The sequence below is a fragment of the Hordeum vulgare genome, chromosome 2H (genome assembly GCF_904849725.1).
Source record: "Hordeum vulgare subsp. vulgare chromosome 2H, MorexV3_pseudomolecules_assembly, whole genome shotgun sequence".
NCBI classification, from domain to species: Eukaryota; Viridiplantae; Streptophyta; class Magnoliopsida; order Poales; family Poaceae; genus Hordeum; species Hordeum vulgare.
Window position 1 is genome coordinate 23763080 of NC_058519.1, and position 12757 is coordinate 23775836.

The following is a 12757-nucleotide window of genomic DNA, read 5'->3' on the forward strand; positions in this document are numbered from 1 at the left end:
TGTCATGCAGAAGCATCCACAGGATGAAGAATTGGCATATGTGGTTGGCGATGATGACAGTGTTGCGCTTGATCTTCAGAATCCAAGCATTCCCATTTAGAGCATCCCTAACTTTTCAAGTCTTGCGCATGGGGGCCTCGGAGATTAGAGGAGCGATGTCTTTTGGCTTCCTCCCAAGCAGCCAGGGGGAACTTAGTCAAAGGTGTATTGGCTCCGTTGCCCAAGATGATGATCGTGAAGGAGTAGAAGAAATCCATATCCTCTTCCGTTTACGGGTTACCTAGGCCCACCCAAAGTCTATCCGGTTCTTTTCATTTATACCAAGGCCATCTTAGGCGACAATACCAAATCAATACCATTGAAATAGCCATTCAATATATTATCATACCATCTATATTTTTATTGCGAAAGTTTAGATTGTTTTTGATAAATCTGCTCAAACTTTATAAAGTTTGACTCATGTCACAACTAATATGCGTAGTAAATAAAAATGGGAGGAGTACTAAATCTTGGAACATGTTTGAATTAGAACAAACCTAGCCATAAAGTTGGCTCAGGTCACAGCTAATATGCGGAATAAATAAAACGGAGAGAGTACAAAAAACATGAAGATGTTTGAATTACAACAAACCTAGCTCGAAATTTCAAGTGCTTCGGAGCGAAGGAAGTACGTACGTACCCTTGCCCAGCTGTGCGTCTCTACCGTCTAAGCGTCTCCTCCCTTATCACCTTATACATGTCCTATATAAACACCACAAGAGCACACGCAGTACGTACCCAACATTCAGCAGAGCAGGCTAGCCCAGAATGGCCAACGCAATGTTGCTCCCTGTGCTTATCTCCTTCCTCATCCTGCCCTTCTCCGCCCTGGCCCTGACCCAGGACTTCTGCGTGGCCGACCTGGCATGCCCCGACACGCCCGCTGGGTACCCGTGCAAGCCGGGCGTCGGCGCGGGCGACTTCTACTACCACGGCCTGGCCACCGCTGGCAACACCAGCAACCTCATCAAGGCGGCCGTCACACCGGCCTTCGTCGGCCAGTTCCCCGGCGTGAACGGGCTCGGCATCTCCGCCGCCAGGCTCGACATCGCCGTCGGCGGCGTCGTGCCGCTGCACACCCACCCGGCCGCCTCCGAGCTGCTCTTCGTCACCGAGGGCACCATCCTCGCCGGCTTCATCAGCTCCTCCTCCAACACGGTCTACACAAAGACGCTCTACAAGGGCGACATCATGGTCTTCCCACAGGGCCTGCTCCACTACCAGTACAACGGCGGGGGCTCCTCGGCCGTCGCCCTCGTCGCCTTCAGCGGCCCCAACCCCGGCCTGCAGATCACCGACTACGCGCTCTTCGCCAACAACCTCCCGTCCGCCGTCGTCGAGACCGTCACCTTCTTGGACGACGCGCAGGTCAAGAAGCTCAAGTCCGTGCTCGGCGGCAGCGGCTAATCAAGCTCTCTGCAAGGTGGTTTCTGTTGGTGTCACCGTGTGGTGCATGTTATGTTATATAGTGTGCGTGCACGCATCCATCGTCTATCGCCAATTGGAGATTCGTGCAACATTTTCTAGTTTTGTCAAAATTGTCTTGTCCTAAATTATTATTGTATAATGTTTTGTTGAGATTTTTTCTTCTTCTTTCAAAATGTATCATAATCTTTCACCGCGTACCAATATAACAGAGATTGTGTATTTTATTTTTGTTAGTTTACTCTTATATAATTTTTAATACAATACAGACACAAGCGTTTATATACATGTGCACATATTCATCTTTATAAACGCACCCATGCACACACCTTATCCCTATGAGCGTTTTCAATAAACTGAGACGACATATCATCTTGAGATTTACAAAGTCATCATTGATGTCTCGTTGTTGACGGAAACGTCTCCTCCCACTGAAAGCATATTGTCAGAAATTCAGGAATAATACAAGCAACAGGTCTTAAACTCTGGTGTGCTGAGGATACCACTATCCCTCTAACAATGCAACCACAGGTTGATGTGCATACTCTTATGTATTTAGAATGCACCATTTACAACCATGCAAAAAAAATACGTCATTTATATACCTTATCTTTATCGAACGAAACAAAAGGTTTATAGCGTTATTTCATATAATAGCTTGATATATACTGCTATATCATATCAACTATGCGCCCAAACAGTCCAAGCACTGAGCAACAAACATATTTCAATTAGTTAATTAACCGGAGAACTGACGTACATGTTTTTTTACGGGAAGATTACTTTATTAACTCAAATAACAGTTAAATCATCCGCTAAGGATTTAACAAGGAAACTAGGAGGTGCCTCGGCCCAAACAGAAGGGTTGTTTACACATCCCCATTTAGCTAACTAATGGCTACTACATTGGACTCTCTAAAACAATGCTCAAGTGTAACCTTTTCGAAATCACACAGGATATTCCTGCAATCATCCAACACCGGTGCTGCCGTCATCGGAGGCCTTCAGCTCAAACTTAAGGCCAGCTTCAATCATTCAAAAAGTGCGGCTGCTTCGGCAACAACAACACCAGCCACATGTTGAAGCCTAGCTGTAGAAGCCGTGATGAAGTGCCCTTTATGATCTCTGATAATTGCTCCACAAGCACCGGAGCTTGTTTCAACAGAAAAGGAAGCATCCACGTTTAGCACTAGATGCCCAGCTAGGACAGAAGGCCATCTATTTGACTTTGCATCTATCAAGACCTTTCCTGCAGCACGCACATAGTTTAGAGCGAGTGCCATGATAGCAGGTGCCGTTCTCTCTGACGTTTGCACCTCCTCTCCTTCAACAAACTCTCACCGTTGCCACCACAAATACCAACATGTTATAGCTATTAATTCTGATAGCTCGACCGGACCCATATATGGACCAGCATCGCAAAGTAGGAAATCAATAACGGTTGCAACTGATCGATCCACCTCAGCAGCCAACCGGATCTTTGTGCTTATTCCAGGAGCCTCCCAAACAGCCCTCAACCGAACACACTTGAAGAGGACATGTGAAATGTCCTCTGCACCCGCTTGACATATTGGACATTGGGATATCTTTCCTATATGGCGATTTGCAAGGACGCTAAAGCATGGGATAGTATTGTGTAAGCAATGCCAGATGACTTTTTTTTATCTTTGGTGGAACCTTCAAACTCCATAACTTGCGCCAGATTGGATGTGGAGTTGAGGAGTAGTGCACTAGGCCCATATTGTCCTGATCAAAGTTTTCCTTCCATTGTTTATAGTAAGCAGAGCGAACCGACAACACCCCATTCTTCGCTAAATGCCATGCAATAAAATCTTCTATCTCCACATGAAATATAGGAATTTGCAAGATACATTCAGCGTTAATGTGCCAAAAATTCTCTTGGATCGGCTGCTCATCCCACTCCGGTGGTTGGGTCTAATAACTCACAAACCCGGGTTAGAACTTCATTGTCCCTAATTGTGATGATTTTCTTGGATGCACTATTTGGTATTCAGCAGTCGTTCCATATTTTATCTTTGTACCGTCTCCCACTCTCCAAATGCAGCCCATTTTAAAAGTTTAGATACCTGCCCAAATATTTGCCACACGAGGATCCCTTTTTAAGTCCGCAGTTGAGAATGTCTCCTGTAGATAATATCTTGCTCTGAGGACACGAACACACAAGGAACCATGGTTCTCAATGAGCCTCCAACACTGTTTGGCTAGCATCGCCAAATTGAAACTATGGACATCTCTTAAGGCCATACCACCTTTCTCCTTTGGCACACACATTTTCCAAACCAATGCATCTTACGATCATTTTCCCCATCACCCCACCAGAAGTGTGGCATTGTGTTAGTGATTCCCTTACAAAAAAAAATCAGGAATTTGAACACACTCATCACATATGTTGGGATAGCTTGGTCCACCGCTTTCAGTAATGCCTCATTTCCTCCATAGGAGAGAGTCCTCTCTTTCCATCCATTTACCATAGCCTGAATCCTCTCAATGATATGTTTGAAGCAATCTAATCGATCTACTCCAATCATGGACGGGAGCCCCAAGTATTTATCCGAGAGGGATTCTATCATAATGTTCAAAATTTGACAAACTTCGGCCTTTACCTCCACATCCATGTTCGGACTGAAGAAAATTGAACACTTTGCTTCACTCACCAATTACCCTAAAGCTGCACAATATTCATCCAAAACCCCATACAATGTGTTTGCATTAGATGCATCTGCTCTCATGAGTATAAGTGAATCGTCGACGAACAATAAATGAGAAATTGTTGGGGAGTCCCTAAACACCTGAACACCATTTAGATTGCCTGCTCCTTCCTCATGATTAACTAGGGCTAATAATCCCTCTACAAATATGGGAAGAGTGGATCCCCTGTCTCAATCCCCTTGTTGGAGTAGAATGTAGTGTCTCATTAGAATTAAATCGTACCTTATACTCAACAGAAGTAACACAAGACATGCCTAGCTTGATCCAACTTGCATCAAAACCTAGCTTGGACAAAATTGCCTCCACAAACACCCACTCAATGTGGTCATATGCTTTGTGCATGTCCAACTTTACCGCACAGGCTCCTAATTTACCTTTCTTCCTCTTGTTCATGGTATAAAAACACTCATAAGACACAATTAGATTATCCATTATAATACGTTCAGGAACAAATGCACTTTGGGTTACACTCGTTATATCCGATAGTAAGACCTTCAGTCTTGATGCCAACATCTTTGAGATCACTTTGTAGACCACATTGCATAAACTGATTGACTGAAATTGGGCGACCTTCTCGGGGTTATCAACTTTGGGAATCAAAAAAATTGTAGTGGAGTTCCATCCTTCAGGGATAACCCCTGAGTTGATGGCTGCCAATATTTCCTTAGTCCAATCATCACTTAAGAGCGGCCAAAACTTCTGATAAAAAAAATGCATGTACACCTGCTGGTCCTGGTGCTTTCATGTCACCTATGTTGAATAAGGCGTTTTTGATCTCCTCCTATGTATAGAAATGATGCACATGTTTATTGTGCACATTAGTCGGTAAATTCTTGGATAAAAAATAGCCTACATAAATCAGATTGGAGAACCTGATGGACGTCAGGACGTGGATAGTTGGTCGGTGCTGGTAAATTTAATCTCCCAATCGATCCGGCCATAGCCAGCCCGGCGCTGATTTCTGATAAAATTCATGGGGCAAGTTATGTCGCTTGCGATCGCGCACCGGCGGCAAGCATGTATGATGAGGTTGGGGAATTCGAGAAGACCGAAAAAGAAGTGACGACCAAATTTATCAGGAGTGGGGCCAGTCGAAATGGGTCAAGGGAGTCAAAATCGATAATTAGCGAGTGCTCCTTTTAAAGATCATTCTCATCCTAGGTCGCAACAAGTAGCACCTTGGGAGTTTTCCCTTTTTTTCACAGATTCGTTTTCTCAAAACGTTTTACCTCCTAAACCATGCGTCAAAATCTCGAACCTTTTCATCGTTGGCTTTCTTGCGTCGAGATTTTCGAAACTAGATCCCATGTTGATAGGTTTGACGAACTTTTTTTCACAAAAATAACGGATCAAAAAAAACGTGCCACCCACAATAGAAAACAAACTGCATGATTTTTCAAAATTATCCGTGTTTCGAAAAACAATTGACAGATTTAAGAAAATGTTCTTGTTTAATAAATTCATAATTTTATAAAAATATTTGTGTTTCAAAAATTGTTCTCCTTTTCTAGAGTTGTTCACAATTTTCATAAAATGTTCATGTTCAATAAATAGTTTCATTCTCAAAATTTGTTCATGGCTTTCATTAAAATGTTTATTTTGAAAAAGTGTCCTGTGATTTCAAAAATCAAATCAAATTTGATCATACGTGAATAAAATTGGAAAAGAAGAGAATTTTTTGAAATTTGTAAACAATTTTTTAAAAGAGAAACTGCTTTTGAAATCTAGAACATTTTCTAAATGATTTTCTGAAAGTGGGCACTTTTGAAATTTGAGAAAAAAAACCATGGTTTTTTTTTGAATATTTTGACTATTTTTAGATAAAGGGAACATTGTTTCAAAATATGAACATATATTCCAAAAACATTTGTACTATTTTTAGATAAAGGGAACATTGTTTCAAACTCTGAACGTATATTCCAAAAAGCAGGAACATTTTTTCAATTGTGACAAAATTTTGAAAATATGAACATTATTTCAAAAATATATACAAATTTTGGCAACAAGAACATTTTTGAATATTCCAAAAAATATTTGAAATTTTTGAAAAGATTAGAAAGAAAAAGGGTAAATAATATCAACAACGAAAAGAAAGAACACACAAAACGAAAAAAAGAAAGAACAGAATAAGGCACTGAAGAAAACCGGAAAAACAAGCAAATGAACTGCCTGCCGAGGGCAGATGGGCCGGGCCAGTTGATCGAGCTCCTGTGTGGTTATCCGACTATTTGACGCAAAGACCGTTAATACGGTTTTCCCACACCCCCGGGGTAGGATTTGTCACGCTAGTAGCTAGACAGACTGGGCGAGCCGTAGCGGGCCGGCCCACTCAGTACTTGTTACTACTTTTGTTGCTTTTACGTACTCTTTTACATATTTTGTTTTAAATATTATAAATACATTATTTCAGAAATTAATTTACTTAAGATTATAAATATTCCCTTCACATGTTTTACAAAATATTATGCACTATAAAGATATTATTTGTGGAATTCTAACAACATATTTATAAAATCCGAAAAACAAATGTTCATGTCATTTAGGAAATGTTCACATGTTTCAGAAAATATCGTGAAATTTACTAATAATGTTTACACATTGTAAAAAAAATGTTCATGCAATTTAAAAAATATATAAACATGGGGCATGATATATTTTTAAAAATGTTCACACATTTCAGAACTATGTTCTTCACGTGTCTTTAAAATGTTCATACAATGTAAAAAATGTTTCATACCATTGAAAAAATGTGCTCCCTCCGTTTCTTTTTACTCCGCGTATAAGATTTGGTCAAAGTCAAACAACATAAAGTTTGACCAAATTTATATCAAAAAATATGAATATCTATTGTATTAAAATTATATAGTATAAAAATACATCTCATGATGCATCTAATAATATGGATTTCATGTTGTGAATGTTGATATTTTTTAATATAAAATTAGTCAAACTTTACAAACCTTGACTTTGACCAAAACTAAACCTTATATGCAGACTAAAAAAAACACCAAACCTTATATGTAGACTAAAAAGAAACGGAGGGAGTACATGACATATAGAAAAAAATTGTTCGTTCCAAAATATGTCCATGATAGTTTTTGAAAAAAATGTACAAACTGTTCGTGTATTTTTTTCATATTTTCTATGTCTTTTTAAATACTATTTAACATGTATTCAAAAAATCGAACATGTATCTGAAAAGTTTTACAAAGGAAGTTCTACTACCGGTCTATAGAACCTTTCCAAAACCGCTTTAATGCGCTAACAGGCTAAAACAAGCGCATTCTTTTTTTTTAATGCCTCCCAGCGCTAGAGGGAAGGCGAGGCTACGTCTCGCAATAAGGGGGGCATAGTAACGCGGCAATGCACTTGGACCTTTTTTTTCATGATGTCCATGTCCAATGGGATCCAAGCTACTAGAAATTCAATCCCACATTTACTTTTGACACTTCCCCATGAATTCCAGCTTATATAGCTTTATTTCCAAGTTTCCAAGGTGATGCACACATATGCACAGGGTGATCACATAACTTGCAGCAGAGAGGCCACGTCAATCAATTATTGGTCACGTATATACTTGAGTTGATTGACTCCCTATGGCCCTATCTACCAACCTCAGATGGCAGAGTTCCCTCTGCATGCAGGCAGTTATCTTACTAGATCACCGCGTGTGCAGCAAGAGCAGCTCCGGCTTCTCCACCAGGCTTTTCCACTCGTTGCAAAACCTTGCAACCGTGGCACCGTCGACGACTCTGTGATCGGCTCCGACGGTCACCTACACATGCCATACAACAGGATGTCCGAGTAAGTCCGTGCAAGTGTGAAGAAATGTAAGGCCAGCGCTAGGTACGTAAAGCGCTTATGGTAACGATCGTACATTGATCATTGAGGACGGGTAAACGTTTTCGTCATCGTCAAAGCGAGGAAGCTTCTGAATGCGGCCAAGAGCAATGATCGCAACCTCGGGTAGGTTGAGAACCGGGGACCCAAACTTGCCACCGATGGCGCCTATGTTGCTCAGCGTTATGGTTCCACCAGTGATATCGTTGGTGCTTAGTCTGTTGTGCAATGCCATCTCGTGTAATCTTGACAGTTCCTTCGTGATCTGGTGTAATCATGTGAAAAAATTGGGCAGGCAAGCCACAAAAGAAACTACGGCCAAATGAAGATTTGATTGAATGGACTACAGGTTTATAGTCATCTACGGGTAATATTCAGTTTGACAGGCCGCCTAACTACAAATCTTTCTGATATTTATCTAGGTTGCTATCTTAATACAGGATGACATTATTATTTTTTATCATACGAAATTTATCATGAATTTAGGGAGGAAAGAATTTGTTGCTGACCTCCAATATAGAAAGTGACTGGACTTTCTTGATGCTTGGCACCACTAATCCCTGTGCGGTAGCCATAGCTACCCCTATATTGTGGGATCCTAAACAAATAACAAAACAATGTAATGACTAATGAGCCATGACACCTTCAGTACAAAAGGTGACTAGCGGATAAATAATGACAGCATAACACGGTGCAGTTTGAAAGGAAGAAAAGATACAATAGTATTATTTAGAAATCACGTTTTCTATCTTATTGCAAACTTTTTTTTGCAGGGAAATTTTATCTTATTGCAAATTAGTGAACAAATAAAACAAAATCTAGCTTGTAAGACATGGTAATTGGAGAACATCCAGCCCAACAGAAGCATAGCATGACTTTTTTTTGTTAGAGGTTGGTTGATAAGGAGAGCTGCAAGGTTTGACAGGTGGATCCCTGGTTTTCATGTAGGCACACGCAAAAATAACATGTTTACAAAAATATCATGTTGAGGATGCGATATATGCATATCCTCTACAAGGGATTTCGAAACACTTACCCCTGAGTGACCCCCTGAATTGTTTTAAGATAATTTGCCAGAATTATGGTAGCAGGAGTGCAAACTCAGAGATTGCATACCTTTGAGAGTAACTTCATTAGTTTCTTCAATGAAAGAGCTGTTCAACAAAGGATATTTACTCAGTGCCACAGAAAGAGATTTTATGAGGAATGGAAGGAAGGTGTGCTTCACATCATGATCCTTATTCTCCTTCTGAAATGATGCCTTCAGTTTTACAAGAGCATCACAGTTTATTTCCTCCAGATAGTGAAAATGCGGTACTTTTGCAGCCAGGCTCATTGATTTCACCATTGATCTCTGGTAACCCCTGAAGAAAGACATGTTGAAGTGGTTATGTACGTTTTTTTTTTCGAGAAGGAGGTTAAACCTCCGGCGTATGCACCACTGTGGTTATGTACGTGACCAACCATTTCAAATCAGATTATAAAGAAATGTCATAATACCTGAGAGGGATTCTCTTATCTTCGTAAAAGTGTGGATCAAGTAATGGTTTTCCTTCATCCGGTAACTCAACTTGACCAACATCCTCTTCCAAAGATGATTGCGGCTCCTGGAGAAGGCCCTTGCTGGCAGCGTAATTCAGCACATCTTCTTTCAAAACTCTACCATCTCTTCCTGTACCCTGAATATCATCGATGTTGAGCCCATACTGCTTCACTAGATGCCTGACGGCTGGCGTGGAGAGAGATCCACGGGGAGCATTGCCTTCCCTTGAAGGAGTTGTAGTATCCACTCCAAGTGGAATGTCGGGGGATGAAGCCATGCTATCATGAGGTACAACTTGACTGCCGCTGACAACCATCTTAAGTAAAGTTTCACCGACCTAAGAAGCACATACTAACTTGAGAAAATTGAGGAGGAAGTCAAATAAAATTTATTCAGATTGAAACAACTTCTAGAGGAATAATAATGCTAGAATTTCCAAGATGTAGTAAAACAAAAGGAATACCAGCACCAACAAAAAATGAAGCATTTATAAGAATATATAATCCAAAGCTACCTTTACTATGTCACCAGGTGCAAACTGAATCTGATGTACTGTTCCCTTGAAACGACTTGTAATTTCAATGGTTGCCTTGTCGCTCTGTACCTCACAGAGCTGCTGAAACTCATCTACCTGGTCGCCCTGCCAAATGAACAAGTGAAAGAACAAGTCGAAATTGAGATGAAACCAATACGTAACAAACACAAAACTGACAGGCTGGGTTCGAATCGTGTTGCGCATTCTTCAGATTGTGGGTAGTAGATCACACTATATGCAATCAAACACCATCCCAATCGGGCGACCAACAAGCAACCGAGCCTCACCGCTCGGCTACAAGGAGCGATCGCCGGCGTGCACCGAAGTTCGAACAGTATGATTCCGCAAAGCATTTTGCCAAAAGCAGAGGGCTAAGTTGTACGGTAACAAAGGAAGGAGGCGGCACGGACGGGGCTCACCTCGCTGACGAACCAGCGCAGCAGCTCGCACTCGGCGATCCCTTCCCCCGTCTGCGCGAGGGGCACCTCCACCAGCTCGGCGGGGGGCTCCCTCGCCGCGGAGGCGGAGGCGGAGGCGTCGGTGCCGAGCCACCTGCCGGCCCCGCGCGCCGCGGCGGCGGCTTGGAACGGGGGCGGGGAGAGGGGGAGGAGGAGGCGGCGCAGCGGCGGCGAGGCGGCGCCCGCGGCAGGTCCCGCCGGCGGACGGGGACGCGGCGCCGCGGGGCGCGGGGCGGCGGGGAGGAGGACGGGGCAGCGGCGGGAGCGGGAGGCGAGCCGCCTCCAGGCCATGTGTGTGTGTGGGGGGGGGGGGGGGGGGGGGGGGGGGGCTACGGGGGGAGATGGTGGTGCTGGTGGTGGTGCGTGGGGGCTTGCGACCATGGAGGGAAGTAGGCAGCGGAGGAGGAAGAGGAGTGCGGGGCAGTGCAACTGCCAGCAGCCAGCTCCGTCTGCTACATGGGCGCTGAGGTGTTGATCTGATCTGATCTGCTCTGCTCTGCTCTGCTCGACAGAGTGACGAGGGACTGGTGCGGGTGTAGCAGCTGGCTGGTCTGGTGTGCTAAATGCGAAGGGCACGTGTATAATGCCTTCGTGGTAACCACCACATGACCAAAACGTTTGGTATTTCTCATCCATACTATATATAACATAATAGTCCCTCTGTTTCAAAAAATTTGTCTTAAATTTATTTAGATATAAATGTATCTAGTTATATTTTTATATTTAGATATATTTATTTCTAAACAAACATAACACAAAAATTTTGAAACAGAAGGAGTATAAGAGCATCTACACTCAATAAAAAAATATATCTACAGCTGGACTTTACAGAAGGGCAAGTTGGATCCGCAACTCGTATATCTGGGTCGGTTCATGATTACTTTCTCCATATCAAAATAATGGAAAAATCTAAACTGCGTACAATGCATAGCCGTTTTTCCGGCGGCTCATGCGCGCAACTCGGAAGCTTGCTTAGCACGTTGTATTTTAAAAAAGATTTATCTCTTAAATTGTTATCTCAATCAATGATTCGTTTTCAACACTAACTTTATCGTGTAGAGATCTTCAAAACTAGATCCCATGTTGACATGTTTTGATAACTTTTGTTTTCGTCGATACTTGCGAGATTGTTATCACTTACTTGTCATATTATTTGTCACATAGTTCTCACATTAAATTAACTTGGTTATCAGATTCATGAATGTCCATATACCCCCATTAAAAAACTTGATTCATTGTGCTTGTGCTGGTTCATGCATTTACTTGCTTATTGTTAGTGTTTTAATAAATATTTTTTAGCTCCACATAACACTGCAATACTTAAAAAGTATAAAATTATTGTTTCGGCAACTATGTATAATTTTTGTGACAATTGTACACCCGTAAGTTGACAACTATGATGATATAAATTTGGCAACTACGAACCACGAAAAACAAATCAACGAAACATGTCAATATGAGATCTTATTTTGAAGGTCTCGTCGAGACGAACCTAATGATGAAGGCGAATCTCCAATTAAATTATTAATCTGTGAGATAAATTATTTTTTATAGCCTGCATACATGCACATGCATGCATGCATAGAGCACATAGTGTGGAGTGAAAGTGATGGGTGTTTTTTTATGCTTTGACGTCCTGTGCATGCGCTGTATTGTGTGACGGATAAGAATTTTTAAAAGAAAAAAAAAACGACCTCATCGACTCCTTCTTGCGTTAATGAATGGTTTAGCAGCCGCCGCATGGTAACGCGGATATGCGGCGCCGCTACGTAGTTATGTTCTCAAAATAATTGTAGTTACAAAATTAGACTAATTCACTTCAATTATAATTATTTAGATACAGAGGAAATATTATTTATCATGTCGGACATGATAACCTCCTACATTATGATGGTTTCTTATCATTGATCATGTCTAGAATGAACTAATGGTCTATGCAAAACATTGATCATGGCATATGCAAAATTGATCGGGAAGGAAAAAATTACATACCGTGTCTTCTTGTGTTATTCCATCAAACATGTCATGGGCAGCCCGGTCCCATGTTTGTCCACGGCCGAACAAGCTGTAGCCCCCCCCCCCCCCCCCCCCCCCCCTCTCCTCCCGGCCGGCCACGCCGCCCGCAGCAGGCTACCAGCGACCGAGCCCCGCTAGCAGTGCTGCTACCAGTCACGACCGAGCCCCGCT

General features: G+C 42.2%; 2 protein-coding genes across 2 annotated transcripts; one reads left to right on the plus strand and one right to left on the minus strand.

Moving 5' to 3' along the window:
- Nucleotides 1–761: 761 nt before the first annotated feature.
- On the plus strand, nucleotides 762–1493 carry LOC123429324 (germin-like protein 8-14). The gene has a single exon (XM_045113376.1). It carries the CDS (start codon nucleotides 808–810, stop codon nucleotides 1444–1446), a length of 639 nt encoding a protein of 212 aa, XP_044969311.1. The 5' UTR covers nucleotides 762–807; the 3' UTR covers nucleotides 1447–1493.
- A 6150-nt stretch (nucleotides 1494–7643) lies between these two features.
- LOC123424557 (lipoamide acyltransferase component of branched-chain alpha-keto acid dehydrogenase complex, mitochondrial) lies at nucleotides 7644–10861 on the minus strand. The gene is made up of 7 exons (XM_045108188.1): nucleotides 10532–10861; nucleotides 10092–10217; nucleotides 9535–9914; nucleotides 9151–9398; nucleotides 8544–8632; nucleotides 8072–8299; nucleotides 7644–7969 (listed from the first exon to the last, which is right to left on the minus strand). The coding sequence occupies exons 1-7, from the start codon at nucleotides 10859–10861 to the stop codon at nucleotides 7856–7858; spliced, it is 1515 nt and encodes a 504-aa protein (XP_044964123.1). The 3' UTR covers nucleotides 7644–7855.
- Between the last annotated feature and the right edge of the window lie 1896 nt (nucleotides 10862–12757).

What these genes read in the sequence shown, in the direction of transcription:
- LOC123424557 (XM_045108188.1), bottom strand. Translation starts at nt 10,861, where the DNA reads ATGGCCTGGAGGCGGCTCGCCTCCCGCTCCCGCCGCTGCCCCGTCCTC. An exon ending in AGTCACTTTCTATATTGGAG is followed by an intron (nt 8,300 to 8,543) that starts GTCAGCAACAAA and finishes TGATTACACCAG; the next exon opens with ATCACGAAGGAACTGTCAAG. An exon ending in ACCCGTCCTCAATGATCAAT is followed by an intron (nt 7,970 to 8,071) that starts GTACGATCGTTA and finishes TGGCATGTGTAG; the next exon opens with GTGACCGTCGGAGCCGATCA.
- LOC123429324 (XM_045113376.1), top strand. Translation starts at nt 808, where the DNA reads ATGGCCAACGCAATGTTGCTCCCTGTGCTTATCTCCTTCCTCATCCTG.